Source organism: Stegostoma tigrinum, chromosome 12, assembly GCF_030684315.1.
Source record: "Stegostoma tigrinum isolate sSteTig4 chromosome 12, sSteTig4.hap1, whole genome shotgun sequence".
Lineage (NCBI taxonomy): Eukaryota > Metazoa > Chordata > Chondrichthyes > Orectolobiformes > Stegostomatidae > Stegostoma > Stegostoma tigrinum.
In genome coordinates, this window is record NC_081365.1 from 34,233,374 (window position 1) to 34,255,653 (window position 22,280).

The 22,280-nt window shown below is 42.4% G+C and overlaps 1 protein-coding gene across 2 annotated transcripts in view; it reads left to right on the forward strand.

Annotated features, from left to right (window-relative positions):
- Positions 1-22,280, forward strand: part of LOC125457297 (POU domain, class 2, transcription factor 1-like) — a 382,990-nt gene that overhangs the window by 335,553 nt on the left and 25,157 nt on the right. For both annotated transcript variants that reach the window (XM_048541322.2, XM_048541324.2), the window contains 2 exons: positions 13,581-13,689; positions 16,211-16,586. In XM_048541322.2, the coding sequence (XP_048397279.1) occupies positions 13,581-13,689; positions 16,211-16,586 (485 nt within the window). The remainder of the gene's footprint in view (positions 1-13,580; positions 13,690-16,210; positions 16,587-22,280) is intronic.

The following is a 22,280-nucleotide window of genomic DNA, read 5'->3' on the forward strand; positions in this document are numbered from 1 at the left end:
GAAAATTAATTTCATAATGCTTCCACTGCAATGACTTGCAGTTGATGTTGAAGATATATTAAATTTGAATTCCAAATAGCTTGAGAGATAGTAGTAACTGCCGATACTGGAGAATCTGAGATAACATGGTGTAGAGCTGGATGAACACAGCAGGCCAAACAGCATCAGAGGAGCAGGAAAGCTGACGTTTCAGGTCTAGACCCTTCTTCAGAAAATTTTCTGAAGAAGCTTTCCACTTATCAGGGAGGCAATGGCCTAGTGGTATTATCATTGGACTGTCAGCTTTCCTGCTCCTCTGATGCTGCTTGGCCTGCTGTGTTCATCCAGCTCTACACCATGTTATTCCAAACAGCTTAATCATTTAAAGGCAGAACTGAATAGGAAATGGGCAGCACTGCTGCCTCACAGCACCAGAAACCTGGGTTCAATTCCACCCTCAGCTGACTGTCTGTGTGGAGTTTATACATACACTCCATGTGTGCATGAATTTCCTCCGAAAGTCCAAAGATGTGCAAGGTAGGTGGATTGCTAAATTGCCCCATAGTGTCCAGGGATGTGTGGGTTAGGAGGGGTATGGGTCTAGGGTGGAATGCACTTTAGAAGGTTGGTATGGACTTGTTTGGCTGAATAGCCTTTTTCCCACACTGTAGGGATTCTCCTTAGAGGCATATAACCAGGTGGCATAGATTCACGCGAAGAGATAGCTTTAGAGGGAATCTGAGAAGAAAAATATCCACCCAGAAGGTGGGTTTAGGGAACTCGCTGCCTAGAAAGGTGTTCAAGGCGGGAACCTTCACAACATTTAAGAAGTGTTTAGATGAATACTTGAAATGCCATAACATTGAAGGCCACAGGCCTAGTGCAGGAAAATGGGATTTCAGTGGATGACCAGCATTGACATAATGGGCTATATGGTTTCTTTGCATGCTGTAACAAAATTATAACTCTGACTCTATCGCAATTCCTTTCTTACATATTCCAAGATTAGCTTCTTTGCTCTGTCTTATCTCCACCTTAGCCAATTCCACATTTGACTTTCAAAGCCAAGTTTATTTCTCACTACTGTACTAATCTGGTCTTGTCCTCCTTTTCTGTTCTTCCTATCCATCTCAAATGTCAGACATCTTTGAGTATTTAATTTCTTCTCTTAGTCACTTTGCACCCATGCCTCTATATCAGCTAACATATCAAACCCATTTATTTATATCTGAGCCAACAATTTATCCACCTCATTATGAATGTTATGTAAGTTCATTAAAAGCCTTTAATTTTGTCTTTTTATCATTTTTCCTAAATAACCATATTTGCTGGTGCACTCATGTCTGTCAAACTTTGGTTATGATGATTCATATGACTACAGTGTAGCGCTGCCCTTTCTGGGCAACTTTATAAATCACCCCTCACACAAACACTCATATCACCTTCAGCAATTTTTGAGCCATGCATTCAACTCTTATTTATTCTTTGCCGTTATGCTCGTGACCAGGTAATCTACAGATTGTTCCTGCTGATTCTGCTTTTGATTTCAATCTTGAGTTGGCCGTGTTGCATTAACAGGATCTTTTTGTTAGTTCTACCTATGTCATTGGTACTCACTTGAACCACTACATACTAAATCAGTTGTGTGCTGATAGTGGGGAAAGTGATCATTTAAGGTGATGGATGGGGTGTCAGTCACATGGGAGCCTCTGAGTCTCTTGATGTTGAACAGCATGCTCTACAAATGGGACTGTCTACACCTGAACCAGAGGGGTACCAGTATCCTGGTGGGGGGGGGGGATTTGCTAATGCCCTTCGGGAGGGTTTAAACTAATTCAGCAGGGGGATGGGAACCTGATTTGTATCTTCATTGTACAGGAGGTTGAGAGTAGTGAGGTCATGAATAAGGTCGCAGGAGTGCACTGGCAGGCAGGAAAGTGGTTTGAAGTGTGTCTACTTCAACGCCAGGAGCATCCGGAATAAGGTGGGTGAACATGCAGCATGGGTTGGTACCTGGGACTTCGATGTTGTGGCCGTTTCAGAGACATGGATAGACTAGGGACAGGAATGGTTGTTGCAGGTTCCAGGGTTTAGATGTTTCAGTAAGATCAGGGAAGGTGATAGAAGAGGCAGAGGTGTGGCATTGTTAGTCAAGGACAGTATTACGGTGGCAGAAAGGACATTTGATGAGGACTCGTCTGTGAGGTAGTATGGGCTGAGGTTAGAAACAGGAAAGGTGAGGTCACCCTGTTGGGAGTTTTCTAAAGGCCTCTAAAAGGTTCCAGCAATGTAGAGGAAAGGATTGCAAAGATGATTCTGGATAGTAGTGAAAATAACAGGGTAGTTGTTATGGGGGAGTTTAACTTTCCAAATATTGACTGGAAACGCTATAGTTCAAGTATTTTGGATGGGTCAGTTTTTGTCCAGTACGTACAGGAGGGTTTCCTGACACAGTATGTAGATAGGCCAACAAGAGGCAAGGCCGCATTGGATTTGGTACAGGGTAATGAACCAGGCCAGGTGTTAGATTTGGAGGTAGATGAGCACTTTGGTGATAGTGACCACAATTTGGTTACGTTTACTTCAGCAATGGAAAGGGATATGTATATACCGCAGGGCAAGAGTTATAGCTGGGGGAAAGGGCATTATGGGGCAATTAGGTAAGATTTAGGATGCATAGGATGGGGAAGGAAACTGCAGGGCTGGGCATAATTGAAATATGGAGCTTGTTCAAGGAACAGCTAATGCGTGTCCTTGGTAAGTATATACCTGTCAGGCAGGGAGGAAGTGGTTGAGTGAGGGAACAGTGGTTTACTAAAGAAGTTCAATTTCTTGTCAAGAGGAAGGAAGAAGCTTATGTAAAATGAGTCGTGAAGGCTCAGTTAGGGCGCTTGACAGTTACAGGTTAGCCAGGAAGGACCTAAAGAGAGAGCTAAGAAGAGCGAGGAGGGGACATGAGAAGCCTTTGGCAGGTAGGATCAAGGAAAACCCTAAAACTTTCTATAGGTATGTCAGGAATAAAAGAATGACTAGAGTACGATTAGGGCCAGTCAAGGACAGTAGTGGGAAGTTGTGCGTGGAGTCCAAAGAGATAGGAGAGGTGCTAAATGAATATTTTTCATCAGTATTCATACAGGAAAAAGACATCAGGAGTAACAGGAATACAGAGTACTGGGCTAATGGTAAGATTCTTGGTAGCATGGATGAGCAGAGAGATCTCAGTGTCCATGTGCATAGATTCCTGGAAGTTGCCACCCTGGTTGATCGGGTTGTTAAGAAGGCGTATGGTGTGTTAGACTTTGTTGGTAAAGGGATTGAGTTTTGGAACCATGAGGTCATATTGCAGCTGTACAAAACTCTGATGCGGCCACATTTGGAGTATTGCGTACAGTTCTGGTTGTCGCATTATAGGAAGGATGTGCAAGCATTGGAAAGAGTGCAGAGGAGATTTACCAGGATGTTGCCTGGTCTGGAGGAAAGGTCTTATGAGGAAAGGCTGAGGGACTTGTTAGAGAGAAGACGGTTAAGAGGTGACTTAATAGAGACATACTAGTTGATCAGAGGATTAGATAGGGTGGACAGTGAGAGCCTTTTTCCTTGGATGGTGATGGCTAACATGAGGGGACATAGCTTTAAATTGAGGGGTAATAGACATAGGACAGATGTCAGAGGTAGGTTCTTTACTCAGAGAGTAGTAAGGATGTGGAATGCCCTGCCTGCAACAGTAGTAGACATGCCAACTTAAGGGCATTTAAATGATCGTTGGATAAACATATGGATGATAATGGAATAGTGCTGGTTAGATGGGCTTCAGATTGGTTTCACAGGTCGGTGCAACACCGAGGGCTGAAGGGCCTGTACTGCACTGTAATGTTTTACATTCTATGATCATTCAGACAAGCAAATGCATAGTATTCCATCAACCTCTTGACTTGTAACTTTTAGATATCGGACGGCTTTGGGTAGTCAGGAGCTGAGTTCTGCTTTGAAATTTTCAGTGTTGGAACTGTTCTTGTAGCTGCTATTATTTATCTGGACGGTCCGGATAGGTTTTGGTTAATGGTATTCCTGCAAGCTATTAGTGCTGGGGAAATTCAATAATGGCAATCCTATTAAATATCATGGGGCAATGGATAAATTGTCTAGGTGGTCATTACCTGGCATGCATATGGTACAAATGTTACTTGCCACTTATCAGGGCGGCAATGGCTTATTGGTATTATTGCTGGACTGTTAGTCTGGAAACCCAGATAATGTTCTGGGCACCTGGGTTCAAATTCCACCTTGCAGATGGTGGAATTTGAATTCAATAAATATCTGGAATTGAGAGTCTAATAATGATGTTGAATCCATTGTTGATTGTTAGAAAAACCCATCAGATTCACTAATTCATGAAAGGAAGGAAACTGCCATTCTTACCTGGTCTGGCCTACGTGTGACTCCAGACCCACAGCAATGTGGTTGACTCTTAACTGCCTTCTGGGCAATGAAAGTGGGCAATAAATGCTGCCTAGGCAGTGATGACCTCATCCTGTGAATGAATAAAGAAACAAAAAATCAGTGCATGAAGTGCTGCCAAGATCATGCTGCACATCAGCACAAACTGCTTCAATATATGAGGAGTTGTGAATGGTACAGCATAACATTGTGGGCCAAAGGGCCTGTACTGTGCTGTATTGTTCTATGTTCTATATCCTGTATTCTGTGGTACTGAACATATACAGTTATCAATGAATATCTCCAGTTCTGACCTTAAAATAGAGGGAAGACCCTGAGTAAGCCGGTGAAGACCGAAGATGCATGCGATTTCTTTGAGATAATTGACCTCCAACAGCCCAAGCCATCCTTTGTCAGCAGAACAGTTGGAAAAGGCCTCTAGGACTGAGATGCTCACAACCCCTTATGAGCATCGCCTCAGAAGGGGCCATTTTCATTGTGCTGTTATTCTGGTGTGCGCACAGTCTAACTTTCTGGCTTCTTGGAAAGGTGAAGAGTGTGGGCTGCTGTGGAAATTGTTGCAATCCTTGTAACATTTTGTATTCTGCAGTCTCTCCTGTCAGTGTAAGAAATGCAGGCCCGCTTAATGATAAAAGAGTATAGCACCAGGGCTGATTAAGAATATATGTTGCACATTGGATTTTGTTTCTAAGAACTGAGTACTGTAGAGTCCTCTTGTGACTCAGAGTTAAAGCCATTACCCCTAGACCAGGAGGTCTGGTTCATCTGACCTACCCAAAGGTGTGTTATAATATCTTTGACCAAGTTGATTAGAAAAATAGGTTAAATTCTTAAAAATGGAACTCAGGACTATCCTTGCAGGGCATTGCATGCAGTCTGATTAATTGAGAACATGAGTCATTTTTGTTGGTGGATAATAGATGAATAGCCCCAAAGCTGATTTGGTGGTGGGTTAAAAAGGGCTGCTTGTGTGAGATAATAGCTCTGGATACGAACAGAAAGAAAATTAACTAGCTCAAAATAAAACAAAGAACTGTGGATACTGGAGATCTGAAACAAAAAAGAAACTTAGCAAATCTGGCAATATCTGTGGGAAGAAAGCAGACTTACTGTTTCTAGTGTGGTGACTTTTCATACAGAGCAGTCAGCAGCTAGGAAATAGTAGTATTTGTGCTGAAGCCAAAGTGTCGCAGGGTTTGTGGTAAGCAGATACATGGAGATGGAGCCCAGAGAGAGGGATAATAGAAAGGGGTATGTAAATATGAATATTATGGATAGCAGGCCAGGACAGAAGGAATGCTGAATAAGTGATAATAAGATCAAAGTGAGAAAATGGATGAGCTGTGCTGAATACAACTCATATAATGGGCCTAGGAGTGTGTGAGAATGAGTGATCGTGCTAAAAGCAACCCGTTTCATAACAGGATAACAAAGTGTGAAGCTGGATGAACACAGCAGGCCAAGCAGAATCTCAGGAGCACAAAAGCTGATGTTTCGGGCCTAGACTCTTCTTCAGAGAGCAGGGACCGGGTGTGGGGTGGGTACAGAAACATGAAAGGACAGAATTGGGCTCTAAAGTTATTGAATTCGGTGTTGACTCCTTGAGACTGCAGACTCCTGAAGCAGGAAATGAGATGTTGTTCTTCGACCTTGCATTGAGGCTAGCTGAAACACTGCAGCAGGCCTGTGACAGAAATGTTAGTGTGACCATAAGACATAGGAGTGGAAGTAAGGCCATTCAGCCCATCATGTCCACTCCTCCGCCGTTTAAATCATGGCTGATGGGCATTTCAACTCCACTTCCCTGCACTCTCCCCATAGCCCTTGATTCCTTGTGAGATCAAGAATTTGTCGATCAAGGCAATGAATTCCATAAGCCCACCACTCTCTGGCTGAAGAAATGTTGTCTCATTTCTATTTTAAATTTACTCCCTCTAATTTTAAGGCTGTGCCCACAGGTCCTAGTCTCCCCGCCTAACGGAAGCAACTTCCCAGCGTCCACCCCTTCTAAACCATACATTATCTTGTAAGTTTCTATTAGATCACCCCTCAACCTTGTAAACTCTAATGAGTACAATCCCAGGATCCTTAGCCGTTCATCATACGTTAAACCTGCCATTCCAGGGATCATCTGTGTGAATCTCCGCTGGACACACTCCAGGGCTAGTATGTCCTTCCTGAGGCGTGGGGCCCAAAATTGGACACAGCATTCTAAATGGGGCCTAACTAGAGCTTTATAAAGTCTCAGAAGCACATTGCTGCTTTTACATTCCAACCCTCTTGAGATAAACGACAACATTACATTCACTTTCTTAATCACGGACTCTACCTGCAAGTTAACTTTTAGAGAATCCTGGACCAACACTCCCAGATCCCTTTGTACTTGTGCTTTACGAATTTTCACACCATTTAGAAAATAGCCCATGCCTGTATTCTTTTTCCCAAAGTGCAAAACCTCACATTTGCTCACGTTGAATTTCATCAGCCATTTCTTGGACCACTCTCCTAAAGTGTCTAAATCTTTCTGCAGCTTCCCCACCTCCTCAGTACTACCTGCCTGTCCACTAACATCGTATCATCTGCAAACTTCGCCAGAATGCGCGTAGTCCCTTCATCCAGATCATTAATATATAAGGTGAACAGCTGCGGCCCCAACACTGAACCCTGCAGGACACCACTCATCACCGGTTGCCATTCTGAAAAAGAGCCTTTTATCCCAACTCTCTGCCTTCTGTCAGACAGCCAATCCTCAATCCAAGCCAGTAGCTCACCTCAAACACCATGGGCCTTCACCTTGCTCAGCAGCCTCCCGTGAGGCACTGTATCAAAGGCCTTTTGGAAGCCTAGATAGATAACATCTACTGGGTTTCCCTGGTCTAACATACTTATTACCTCTTCAAAGAATTCTAACAGGTTTGTCAGGCACGCCCTCCCCTTACTAAAACCATGCTGACTTGTTCTAATCTGACCCTGCACTTCCAGGAATTTAGGAATCTCATCCTTGACAATGGATTCTAGAATTTTACCAAATACCGAGGTAAAGCTAATCAGCCTATCATTTTCCATCTTTTGCCTTGATCCTTGCTTTAACAAGGGAGTTACAACAACAATTTTCCAATCAGCTTCTTTCCCTGACTCCAGTGACTTTTGAAAGATCACGACCAAAGCCTCCACTATTTCCTCAGCCACCTCCCTCAGAACTCTAGGATGTAGCCCATCAGGGCCAGGAGATTTATCAATTTTTTGACCTTGTAGCTTTTCTAGCACTTTCTCACTAACCTCCCAGCATCAGTTTGGAGCAGCCCAATGTCTACTTTTGCCTCTTGTTTGTTTCTTATTTATTGAAAGAAGCTTTTACCATCATTTCTAATATTACTAGCTAGCCTACCTTCATATTTGATCCTCTCCTTCCTTATTGCTTTCTTTGTTACCCTCTGTTTGTTTTTGTAGCCTTCCCAATTTCTGATTTCCCAGTGCTCTTGGCCACTTTATAGCTGTCTCTTTTCCTTTGATACATTTCCTGACTTCCTTTGTCAACCATGGCAGTCTAATCCCACCCCGGATAATCATTTTTTTCTTTGGGATAAACCTCTGTACTGTGTCCTCAATTACACCCAGAAACTCCTGCCATTGTTGCTCTACGGTCTTCCCCGCTAGGCTCTGCTTCTAGTTGATTTTCGTCAATTCCTCTCTCATGCCCCTGTAATTACCTATATTTAACTGTAACACCATTACATCCAATTTTGCCTTCTGTCTTTCAAACTGCAGACTGAACTCTACCATATTCTGATTGCTGCCTCCTAAGTGTTCCCTTACTTTAAGGTCTTATAAAAAGTCAGGCTCATTACATAGCACTAAGTCCAGAATAGCCTGCTCCCTTGTGGGCTCCATCACAAGCTGTTCCAGAAAGCCACCCTGTAAACATTCCATGAATTCACTTTCTTTGGATCCACCTGTATATTGAAGTCCCCCGTGATCACCGTGACCTTAGCCTTTCTGACATGCCCTATCTATTTCCCAGTGCATCTTGCGCCCCTGGTCCTGGTCACTGTTAGCAGGTCCGTACATAACTCCCATTGTAGTTTTTTTGCCTTTGTGGTTCCTCAATTCCACCCACACAGACTCCACATCCTCTGACCCTATGTCATTCAGTGCCGTAGATTTAATTTCATTCTTAACTAACAAGGCAGCCCCACCTCCTCTGCCCGCCTCCCTGTCTTTTCGATATGTTGTGAGTCCTTGGATGTTTAACTGCCAGTCCTGAACTCCCTGCAACCATGTCTCTGTGATGCCTACCACATCATAATCATTCAAGAGGATTTGTGCCGTTAATTCATCTACTTGGTTGTGAATACTACGAGCATTTAGATAAAGTGCCTTAATGCTAACTTTCTTATCATTATTAGAGAGATTGGAAATTCTAAGATGTCTTAAGCTATCCTTCCGTTTTGCTGTATTCCTAGTCTGCCACGAACTTGAACCCACCTGTACACGTGCTATCCTGTTGCTTATCTTTCCATTTAACTCCATAGTCCCTGTCACTTTCACTCCACCCCGCCCCCCCCGACTCACCACGGGAACACCGTGTGTTGAAGTGTCAGGCAGTTGGAAGCTTGGGGTCACTTTTGCGGACAGATTGAAGGTGTTCTGCAAGACATTCACCCAGTTTGCATTTTGTCTTCCCAGTCGAGAGGATACAGTAGATTAAATTTGATTGAAGCACAGATAAATCACTGAGTTACCTGGAAGGTGTCTTTGGGCCTTGGATGGTGAGGAGGGAGGAGGTAAATGGGCAGGTGGTACACCTTCTGTGATTGCATGGGAAGGTGCTGGGGGTATCGGGGGAGATGTTGAAAGTAGAGGAGGAGTGGACCGGAAGGAAAGATCCCTGCGAAATGCTGACCAAGGTGGTGAGGGGAATATGCGTATAGTTGTTGGAGGGGATGAAAATGGACTTATAATCCTTTCAGATGTGGAGCCAGGTGTGGTGGTAAGTGAGGACCGGGGGACCCTATTTTGCTGTGGCAGAGAGGCGAGGGGGTCAGGGCACCTATGTGGGAGATCGGTTGAACACAGCTATCAGTGGGTCCTGTCAACCGCGGTAGTGGGGAGTCCTCAGTTGAAGAAAAGGATGTTCATTTCTGAGATCCTCTCTGAGGAAGGTGGCATCATCAGAACAGAGTCAGATGGTTATGGAGGAAGTGGAACAATAGGATGAAATCTTTTCAGCAAGCAGGGGTAAAGATGTATAGTCGAGGTAACTGTGAGAGTCGGTGGCTTTGTAATGTATGTCGGTGCCAGCCTACCTCAGTAACAGAGGTGAGGAGGGAGGGAAGGACGGAGTCTGTGATAGACCAAGTGAAGGTGAGGGCAGGATGGAAATTGAAAGCTTTCTTTCTGTCCTGGTCTACTATCCACAATATCCTCATTTACCTTAGTCAGAACTGCAGATGCTGGAGTCAGAGATAATAGTGTGGAGCTGGAGGAACACAGCAGGCCAGGCAGCATCAGAGGAACAGGAAAGTTAATGTTTCGAGTCGGGACCCTTCTTCAGAAATGGTGGGGGGGGAAGGGGCTCAAATAAATAGAGGAGAGGTGGGCCTGGGAAAGATGGGTGGGATGATAGGTGAGTGCAAGTAGGGAGTGGTGGGGATTAGTCTATGAGGTGGGAGTGGTGGATAGGTGGCAGAGAAGGTGGACCGGTTGTGTCAGGTCAAGGAGGCAGGGAGGAGAGGGAGGGTTGGTCATGAGAGGAGGGCGAGGGTGGGGAGATTTTGAAATTGGTAAAATCCATGTTTAGGCCATTTGGCTGTAGACTCCCGAGGCGGAAAATGAGGTGCTGCTCCTCCAGTTTGCGGGTGGTGTCATGGTGACACTGGAGGAGTGGCTGTAGTACATGGTTTGCTTGAGTATGTGGTCGAAGAGTTTCAGGGCCAAAGAGATTACCAGAGGGCTACAGTGGGGGAGAGATTCACTGGGGTCTTTCCGGACGGAGGAGGACAACTTCTTCAAGATGGGCATCCTACTCCCCTACAACCAATTCGTCCACCGTGTCTACTCCCAAGATGAGGTGTTTTGTTTCCGCACGCCCCAGATGTCCACCTATTTTAAAGACCACAACTACCCCCCCTTGGTGGTTGAAAATGCCCTCAACCACATCTCGTGTTTCCCACACCTCAGCCCTCACAATCCTCCCCCTAACATAAACAAAGATGGAATCCACCTTGTCCTCACAAATCACGCCACCAACCTCCGCTTCCAGTGTATCATCCTCCACCACTTCCACCAGCTACAATCTGACCCTGCAACCAAAGATATGTATCCCTCCCCACCCCTATCTATCTTTTGTAGGGACTGCTGTATCCGTGACTCCCTCGTCAGCTCTACTGCTTCCACTAGCCACCCCATCCCTGGCACCTTTCCTTGCAACCGCAGGAAGGTGCTACATCTGCCCCATCACCTCCATTCAAGGCACCAAATAAACGTTCCACATTAGACAAGGGTTCACCTACACATCTGTCAATGTAGTCTATTGCATTCCCTGATCCCGATGTGGCCTCCTCTCCTTCGGTGAGACCAAGTGGAGGCTCGGAGACTGCTTTGTAGAGCACCTGCACTCTATTCACCACAAACAACAATACCTTCTGGTTGTGAGTAATTTCAGCTCCCCCTCCCAGGGTGACATGTCTACCCTGGGCCTCCTCCAGTATCACAATGATGCCAAAGTGGTGGGTATTGGTCAGTGACGTGGGAGGAGCGGATAGGTAGGAGAGAAGATGGACAGATTGTGTCATATCAAGGAGGCAGGGATGAGAGGGAGGATTAGTCATGGGATGAGGCTGAGGTTGGGGAGATTTTGAAACTGGTAGAATCCATGTTTAGGTCATTGAGCTGCAGACTCACGAGACGAATAAGAGGTGCTGCTCCTCCAGTTTGCGAGTGGTATCATTGTGACACTGGAGGAACAGCACCTCATAATCCGTACCAGGAGCATTCAGCCCAGTGGCCTAAACATGGATTTTACCAATTTTAAAATCTCCCCACCCCGGACTTCATGCAATGATCAACACTCCCTCCCATTCTCACTTCATTGTCCCAACACAACCGGTCCATCTTCTCTCCCACCTATCCACCCCCCCCACCCCTCTGACCAATCCCCACCACTCCCTACCTGCACTCACCTATCGCCATCCCACCTATCTTCCCCAGCCATACACCTCCTCTCTATTTATTTCTGAGTTCCCTCCCCCCTCCCTATTTCTGAAGAAGGGTCTCTACTCGAAACTTCAGCTTTCCTTCTCCTCTGATGTCACCTGGCTGTGTTCCTCCAGCTGTACACTGTGTTATCATTGTTTGCTTACTCCTTTCATATCTCTCTCTGGCCTTTGTCCCCTCGTAACTGCTAACCCCGCCCCCACTGTTTTTTTTAACCCACTCCACACCCGGTCCTGTCATGATAAGTGTTGCTTTTAGCACAGTCAGCCATTCTCTCGCACTCCTAGGCCTGTTATATGAGTTGCATTCAACACAGCTCACCCATTTTTTCACTCTTAGCCCTTACTATCGCGTATTCAGCTTTTCTTCTTCAGCTCCAGTATAAAGTATCACTTTTTCCTTGTAACTAATAGTTCTGATGAAGTGTCACTGGACTTGAAACGTTGACGCTGGGTTTGGCCAGTAATTTCAACTTTTGTTGAAAGGACTGCTTGGGCTCCTGTGGCACAGTGATAGTTTCCTACCTTTGAGTCTGAGTTCATCCCCCACCTATTCCAAGATAACAACATCTCTGAGCAGATTGATTTGAAAATATTAAGAACTGAATTCTAGCAGTCTTTTCTGGTATAGCAGTCGTGTCCCTTCCTCTGGACCAGAGAGCCTGGAGTCAAGTCCCACCTGTTCCAGAGGTTTGTCATAACATATGTCATATGTCAGAACAGATTGAATAAACAAAAAAAAACCTGTGTTCTGCTTGTAGATAGGGTACATATGGTGTCCGCCACTACCTTCAAACCCATTAGAGAAAGGTGGTCACCACAGAGGCTGGAGTGCATTTATTTCCCCTACCAAAATAATTTTAGTTTATTCCCTCCCTCATTTCACTCATCTTTTGCTTATTGTTGGGGCATTGTTTCTAATTTGTTGTTCATTGATGGGGTAATTGGATAGTTTTGTGTGGTGGGTTTTACAAATGAAAAAAGAACTGGGTTATATCCTGGGCCTGGCTGAGGTAACCATCAACATCTCCAGACAGTGGGCCATGGAGGTGGGTCATGGTTCCAACTACCTGCCTGTCTCCTGTGATTCCATTTGTGCCTGGATGTCCTTGGAGAGAGCACATGGTGCCCTCCAGGGTACTCAAAGCCTTTAGCAGGAGGTGGGCACCACAGATTGTACTACATTGTCTCCCCCTCCAACTCTATTTTGATTTAGGCCCTCCTTTTCCAGTAACTTTTTCATATTTTCTCTAGATGCGCTCCCTTTGATGAGCAATGCTTGTAATTTGTTAATTAGTTAGTTGGATTTTTTTTTAAATAAGAACTGGCTTCTTGGGAAACGACAGGTATTGTGGCACAGTGGTAGTTTCCCTACCTCTGGGGCAGAAGACCTGGGTTCACTTCCCACCTGTCCTGTAAGGTATCTGAACCAGCACGTTTCACATATTTTAAAACAAGGGTTGGATTGACCGCCAATGAAAAGTTGGCTTCTGGACTGGGAAACAGTTGATAAGGGAAAAGTGGAACTGGTGTATGTGCTAAACAAGAGATTTACAATAAAAGCTTTATGAAAATCTGGAATTGTTTTGCTGCCTAATTCAGTATCTAGATATTTGTCTGTTAAGTATCTCCCTTCCAGAAGAAACAATAATAAAATGAAGTACTATAAATGAAAAGTTTGATTTTTGTCACACTTCTTAACTGACCTGCACGTTGCTACAGGATTGTGAAATTCTGGATTAAGCGTCCAAAATTAATTTATTTCCTTGAGTTTTTCTTTTAAAAAAAAAGGATATTCAAATGAAGTGGTTTTGCATGAATATGAGTAAATTATTATTAATTAGGATTTTATAGTATGCTTGCTTCTGCCCAACGGGTTAATGTTTCAGAATGTTGCTAAGTGACTGGATTACCTGTTTTTATTAATAGGTGGCCAGCACTAGTAACCTTGTGACGAGTAGTACACCGACTACTCTGGCTGTAAATGCAATGCAGATGCCTGCATCCAGTGCTGGTGTGACCAACTTCAGCATTTCAGGTAAGAATTTGTCACTAATTAATACATTGCATGGTGCAGTTTGCATGGACATCATATAACCGTCAATAATTTTAAAAGCATTTTATACAGAGACAGTTAAAAGTTTTACTTCCTTGATACTAAATGGCATAATGTATTACAATATAATTTCTTGTCACTAGCCAAGGAAGTGAACAGGTCCATTACCATTGACTTCATGGTGTGAGTGACAAGCTGCTCTTCCAAGTAAATTCACCCTAGTCTGAGTGAAATTGAGATCTCTAATCTGTAAAGACTTAAAAACTACCACAAAGAGAAATGATAGTGGGCTTATGGATAAAGCATATTGTTGATTCGAGCACAGTAAACTTATGTTAAACAGTGTAGTGTCACAATACAATATATAGGTAGTCAGTTAGCTCAGTTGGCTGGATGGCCAGTTTGCAATACAGAGTGATCCCAATAGTTATAGGTTCAACTCCTGTACTGACTGAGGTTAACACTGTCTGTCCTCGTGTGAGTTGTGGTGATCCTTGGGTTAAACCACCAACAGTTGTCTCTGTCTAATGAGAGAGCATCCATATGATCAGGTAAGATTATGATGACTTTACCATTTTACCTTACAATACAGATTAAGTTGACTTGCTATAATTATTTGAAAATAAACCAGTTACCAGCTCTAGCAGTGTTGGAGACTTGTCACTTCATAATTATCTGAGTGATGTCATTTTTCATTTGTAAACCTTTTTATCCCTTATCTCTTGTAGTCTGAAATAATGATATTGCAATGGTGCAGATCTGCTTCCATTCATGCTACTTCACCAGTGCATCTGCAGCCAAATCTGATGACATTTTAACCAGTATCAATAATTCAGATTGTTAAAGCATCTTTTGCTGAATAGCATGATTCAGTACTAAGTAAGCATTTCACCTGGCCATTAGTTCCTTTGTTTACAGCCACCAAGTGTATTCAGACACTCTACCCTCCCAAATCCCTGTCTCATTCCTTTAGCTACTCTGCTGCCATTGTGCCAGACTGGACTACTCCTTACACAAACTCATGACTTAACAGCAACTACCCTAAGTATCTTATCATCTTTCCTCTTCTTTAGATTTTCCACACCACAAACCCATTGGTGACTAATTTTTATCAACTCCTTCCCCTCTAACTCACTCCTCTCTGTGCTATCAGTGCCAGTAGTTTACTTCATGTCAAGCTAAACAACAATTATAAGCAGGCTTTTCAACAATGAGACACATCTTTCATACACAGTCTATTTGTGAGAGTTTCTAGGGATTGCTAAATAGCAATCTCAGAAGTGGAAATCTGAGCAGCTAGGAACCTGCCTTGTATGTATGACTCACCTGGTCTCTGCCTAGCCAATTATCTGGGATCTATTTTAGCCATTTCTTAAGTTAGCTAATGAAAGTTGATTTATCTTGATTTACTATGCTGAAGCCTCACTAAACATCGCTGGTAGGACCTAACAATTGACAGTGTTTGATAACCATTTTGGTATATTTATTCTTAATTTTGAGGTGAAAGAAATGAGGCACTGTAACATTTTTGATGCTCAGGCTTTTCCTCTGGTAGTTATAATAGTATGGTACAGAAACAGATCCATTTGGCCCAAATGACCTTTGCCAGCAGCTAGAACTAACGTAAGTGTTCCCCATATCCTATTTAATCCAAACAAATCAAATCAAAACACACATTTCTCCCTCCTGTTTCTCTTATTCTCCTTCACGCATCTGTGCTGTTTGCTCAAAATTATCTTGTATACCCCACATTTGTACCACATTTACAATAAAGAAGATTTTTCTGAGTTATATATTAGGTTTATGATTAACTTGTATCCATCAAAAGACTAAACGTCTTCTCTACATCTAATCAGTAAAATTCTTTCATTGTAATAAAGATGTCAATCAGGCAACATCACAGCTTTCTCTTTTCTGGAGAAAAGAGTTATTAGTCTATTCATCCTTTTCTGATTATTTTATTGATATGAATAGTTCTTGCACTTCCTCCAGTGTCTCTGTACTCATTTTATAATCTAGAGACCAGAACTAAACAATATTCCAAAGTTAATTCATCCAGGGTTTCGTGCTAGTTGAACTTCTGTTTTAGATTCATCCATTGAGAAATGAATGGTTCATTGAAAGTAAGTGTTTATAATAAATGGAATTGTACTTGATTATTTCGGTCATCTGCAAACATGAAATGTTAAACAATGTACTCTTGTCATTCAGAGAAGAAGGTACAGTTGTTTCGTTAGGCTTGACAGCACAGTTGCAATTTTGTTTTCATTGTCAGTTCAATCCTTGCTGCTTTTAGTCATGTGTTCCTTTAAATATGCTCTATTCAAATTTGTGTGAAATTGGATATTATAATAACATTCACTTGTTCTCTATGTAAAGAGAATGTTTGTTTCCTCACCTCTTTGCTTTCATATTATGGTAATTTTTTTAAAAAATGTGTTTATAAAACGTGAAATAGATGTAGAATTCATATTAAAATTTCAAACTCTCTTTTACTGCCCAGGTACAACTGCATCAGGGACAGCTCCTACAAATGTGGCATCTGTAATCACCGGCCTGTCTTCTGCAGTTTCTACATCAGCAGTCACTTCTCCATCTCTAACCCCTTCACCATCAGCATCCATTTCAGTGACTGAGTCATCTAGCAGCAGTGATGCAAATACCACACAGTCAACCTCAACTGGCTTAGTAAATCCTCTGTGCACAAGCCAAATCACGGTGTCAGCATCTGGACTGCAGACAGGTGCTAATGCGCTACAAGCAGCAGCTGCACAAGTATCCACTGCTGGTCTTGCCACCAATCCAGGCTTAGCTGCCATGGCTGCTGCTGCAGGACTAGCCAATCCTGCCCTAATGTCAGCCCCTCAATTCGCAGCTGGGTAAGTTTTCACTGCATTCTACCACTAATGGATTATATTTAAAATTTATTTATAAATGTGTAATTTTACTATATAACGTTTCTTGTTAAATTATCAAATAAAGACTTGATGTGCACACTGAAGGAATTGAATTACTCAAGTACCATGGAAAATTGAGGCTTACCCTCACAAATAAGTTTTAAAAGATAAGGTGTTTATATTTTTATGTGAAATAATCTTTCCTCACCTTTTCAGCCTCCATGTACATTTAAATGATTTGCATCATTCTACTTTGATGAGTAATCACCTTGAGCGTTCTCTTGTCAAGATGTTTGTCCATGAACAGTCTCTTGATGTTCTCCATTTGAAAGATGTGATCGTATAGATTTAAGGGGAACATTAGGTTCATATTTGGACGTGGAATGAGTTAAAGATGGTGAAATAAATAATATCAGACAAAAATTGAAAGGAAGCAGCAAGAATTTATGTGAATTTGCCTTTAGCATGTCTGTTTGTTTGTCACGATGTTTAACTTCCATATGCAACTGAAGCTTGCACACGCCTTAGTTTTCTCCCCCAAGTAGTTTCAGGTTTCTCCAATAGTTTCAGTATTCAACGTTTATATGGAAATTCATCAAAAAACAACTTTACAGAATTCCATTTCGTGCTTTCCTCCATGGTAGGCATTGGCATATGACTTAAATCCAGGAAACTAGTCAATATTGCTTTGGTTAAAGACCAAGTGACATCATGCCACAGTATTTCCCAATGACAGGTGCAAATGATGTACTTTGAAGTGTAAAAGCCTGCTGAAAACTTTATACATACACGATTTTCATTCCCTGATTGAGTCTGAAGAGGCAGGAGAAATCCAGGTTCTGCAGACCGAACTTTGAAACAATGGCTACTCGGTGCAGTAGGCTGGATTAGAAGTTAAACTGAGTGACTTGGCTAGAGTTGAGGAGGCTCCCAGTTCCTAAGGTGGGCAGGGGAGAAAGCCAGCCTCTGGGTCCCACCACTGTGATCTCAGAAATTATGATAAAAGAATAAATATTTATCAGGCCCTCACTGCTCTCGCCCCTTAGTTCCAACCACATCCACCCGTACCTCATGCCCATCAATACCAACCCATGGAAGCTCAAACCCTCTCTCCATCCTCAATGACTCTGCATACTTCCTGTGCAGAGTCCCATGTCCTTCCACCCATTCGCCATGGCCCCATGTACTCCCAACACTAACTTAGTGCCTAGTTCCATGTACCACCCTTTCCTACCATGCCACCTTATCTTCATGTCCACATGGATCCATGTACACAGGAGAATAAATAAAAACCTCTTACCTAAAGTTCTACATTGCAGATTGCACTCTATCAAGAAGAAGCCATCTCAGTCATAAAAATATACTTCGACAGATTGCGACCCTTATTAGATTCCCTACAGTGTAGAAACAGGAACTTCGGCCCAACAAGTCCACACTGCCCCTTGAAGCATCCCACCCAGACCTATTCCCCTATAATCCACACACCCCTGAACACTGTGGGCAATTTAGCATGGCCGATCCACCTAGCCTACACATCTTTGGACTGTGGGAGGAAACCCACGCCGACATGGGGAGAATGTGTAAACTCCACACAGACAGTTGCCCAAGGCTGGAATAGAACCCGGGTCTCTGGTGCTGTGAGGCTGCAGTGCTAACCACTGAGCCACCGCGCCGCCTTCTCGATGCTTTTGGAGAGGTTTACATTTCCAGATGGCTTTGACAGTTCCAAGGAGTTTATGCATTTTTTACATACAATTTCTCCATGGAACAATCCCAAAGAATACTTACTGTTGCTCTTTCTGCTCAAAAGGATACCTGTCCCTAACCCTAAAGTATTCTTGAACTTCATCCCAAGGTCTCCGGGAGCCATAACCACATCATTATTTCAGCTCTTCAAAGAGATATCCACACCATGCAAAGAAAAAGAAATGCACTGAGAATTGATTTTACTTGTTCCAGACAGCAGGGACCCCACAATCTGATTAGAGTAGATGCAGTTGATTATTTAAATAGCTAGCTGCCTCTCTGAGTCTCACATGCATACGTACCATGCTACCCTGTCTCTACCCGCTCCAAAAATAGGAAGCACCAGTTATGGGGGCTCGATGTAAGATTTCAGATGATTCCGCCATGGTGAAAATCTGGGCCCCAGCCTCAAAGCAGAGTACTTGTTGATAGAACAGATGTTATGAGTTCTTCACTGTTTCTTGACTGGACATTCTGATGGCTCTCTTGACAAGTGAGCTACAAGAATAACAAACCACCTCAGAATGTGAAGTGCACTAGCTGTTAGACATTTTCTGGGGCACAAGAAGAAATTAAGTAGAATGCTAACAGTGACACCCAAAGTAGCTTAATGTAAAATAACAATCTTTTGATGGTTAGAACAAAACATGGAATTTTTTTAGATTTCTAAGCTTTTAATTATCCTTTAGATCAACAGTCTATTAAAAATTTCAGATTTACAGCATTTCTTAAAATAAATATTGAGAATTTCATTTTGTTTTATTGCTACAAATTCAACTACCTCTGCACTTTCAGTTATTCTTCCAATTTGGTAATGCCTCTATTTTCATCACTCCTACCTGATAATTGTTGTCTTCTTTCATTGACAGTGATGTCATGTTTTGTTTACATTTGCAAACTTAAAATAAATTTCCACAGGGCTTCTTTTCTTAAAATTCATTTTGGTTCATCATTTCTGTTCTTGTAGAATGCTATACTTAAAAAAGAAGAGGTTTCGACTGTTGATTTCAAGATGAGACTCCTAAGCATAATTCTGACTTTTTCCTCAGTGAAGATAGTGGTATCAATTGGCAATTAAAACAGAGAACGTTGGAAACACTCCGCAGGTCATGCAGCAGTTACGTCAAGAGAAACATTTCACGTTTCAAGTCTGTGACCTTTCATCAGAACTGAGAAAAGTTAGAAGTGCTGAACAAACAAAAGAGGGAGGGATGGGCTGAAGGATAAAAAAACTGGAAAGTGAGGACTTGACAACTCCAATTATGTTTTTCAGAGGGCATATGAGAGCATGATATAGAACATACACGGTTCAGGGCCCTAACAGTGATGATGGAGGATGTGGTGCCATCTACTTTCAGAAGACCAAAAGCAGACTGGGCAATTATACAACACTTGCCTTCAGTATGCATGCATGACCCCAAGCTTCCTGTTGCCTGTCATTCGTACGTTGACCTTTTCCACTCTTAGCTTACTGCAGTGTTCGAATGAACCTCAATGCAAACTTGAGGAACCGTAACTCATCTTTCAACTGTGTGTTTTATAGTCAGATCATAACCTCTGTCCCCATTTAGTTTTGTGTATATTTTTGCTTTTTACTTGTCTCATTGCCAGTTCCTTTGATTTTCTACTGTGAAATACCTTTAATTTTTCCTTCTACCCAATCACAGACCTCCTAGTTTGTTATTCTTCCAAACTATTCTGCTTTCTAAAATGCTGTTGTGTTCTAACTTTACTCAGTTCTGATGAAAGCCAACAGACCTGAAATGTTGGGCAGAATTTTACAAACACAGTGCGTGGACCACTTGGCTCATGAAGGAAAGTTAGCTGGAAGGCAACATGCTCCTTTAAAACCCACCCTGTAGCCATGATCCACTGCAGGTGGACTAAATTAACAGATAGTGTGACTTCTCCACTTGGGATTAAGATCTGCTGTCACTAATCTGATTGCCCAACCGTTCTACCACTCCCTGTAGTACTAGAACTCAACAGTGGGAACAGCGATAAGAAGCCTACAGAAGATTGGAAAAGTAGTTGCTGGGGCTTTAGGGCAAACAAGGGATCCCAGAGCCAGGGAGGCAGAAGAGGGCAAATTCTATCAGCTGAGAGTGTGGAAGGAACGGTTGGAGGGCAACCTAGAGGAGTGCCTTTGTTGCACATAGTGCATTCCCTGAATAAGGTGCCATTCCCCTTCCTTCCTGACTTAATTCATGGAGGTCATTGAAAATGATCTGGTCAGTCCTACCCGAATGCCTGGGCCATTCATCCTGTAGCTTCAGCAGTGTATAATTCATGTCAAATAGGCTTGTTAACAAGGCTACTTGACCTTTAATCGCTCAGTTAAATATGGCAGATATGTAGCTGATTTCAGTGCCTGCTTAGCATATTATCAGAATGAAGTCAGAGGTGAGTGAGCTAGCCGCCCAGACTATTTTATATGCCTTCCTCTGCAGAAAATAGACCTGATAAAGAAATGTAAAATCCACCTCATTAACTCCACAGATACAGTCAATTTGGCTGTATGTTTCCAGCATTCCAGATCTTCAGCATCCTCAGTATTTTGCTTTTGCATTTATTTGGGCCTATTCAGTCAAGTTATGCAATGTTGACATGAGAGCAAACTATTTCTTCATCTTGTATAGTTGGTATTTTAGAGAATGTGGGCAACATTGAGGCGATTCATCAAAGGTGAAAGTTCATATTCTTGAAGTGAACTGAATGCCATCAACTTCCAGCAGTCAAGTTTCTAAATATATCTGGGACAGGGCCATAGTGTTTGTTTTATGTCTGATTTCTGTAGCTTTTCAGTTGTTGTTACATGCGTAGTTGGGTTAATTCAGTGGCATGGTTGGACGTGCCCTCTAGCTTCTAGCGTGAAGCCAAGATAATTGGTCAAGAGCTGGGAAATCGCGTGTAAAGTATTGGAATGATGCTGACATGAATTTTCTCATATTAATCTGTGCTGTGAAAACTAAGGGAATAACTCTTTTTACTTTTAAAACATAAAAAATGTTACCACCATTATAAGGTTATGGCAGCAGGGTAACCTTGTTATGGGATGGATGATCCAAATGTCTTAATTAATGATTCAGAGGCAGAGTTCAAATCCCACTATGGAAGCTGAGGAATTCAAGTTCAGTTAATTAATTAATCATGGATGACAAAACTAATGTGATTCATGTTGTTCTTGATTATACAAGATAATAAAACCTAAGTGAAGAGAAATCAGAGTTAATGTTTTGGGTCCAATGATCCTTCCTCAGAATTTATTTCTCCTCACAGATTCTACCACTCCTGCTGAGCTTTTCCAGCAACTTCTGTTTTTGTTTCTAATTTACAGCATCGGTTTTTATTATAAAACCACCTCTGGTTCACTGATGTCCTTTAAGAGGACATCCTCACCCAGTTTAACAACTCTGGATTCCAGGTCCTTAGCAATGCAGTTAATGTTTAACTGGCCTCTAAAATTCAGGCCACTCAGTTTCAAACTACTTGACGTATCATAACTACTGCAAAACCTGTGAGAAGAATACGATCAACAGAGGCATGCAACAATGATCTAGGAACTGGGTTTGGACATGAGAATGGCACATGACTGAAGTAATTCAAGAGGTGGCTCACCACCACTTACTTGAGGACATTTTGGGATATGCAATAATTTCTGAGTTGCCAGTGACGATTCACATCCATTGAATGAATAAAGAACATCAATGGTTTGAGAGTGCCAGAGAAAGTCATGACAGTTGTGGAAATTGTAAGTGGTTACTAGATTAGTTATCCAAAACTATTAAAATATTCAATGGACCTCCTTGTTGCTGCCTGTAATAATAAGTTCATAATTTTTATTGTATTCTACTATATGTTCTACTGTTATGCAGTGCAAGGAGTATAAGTATTTTCCAGAAAAATGATTTTAGTTAATAAACCTAAAAT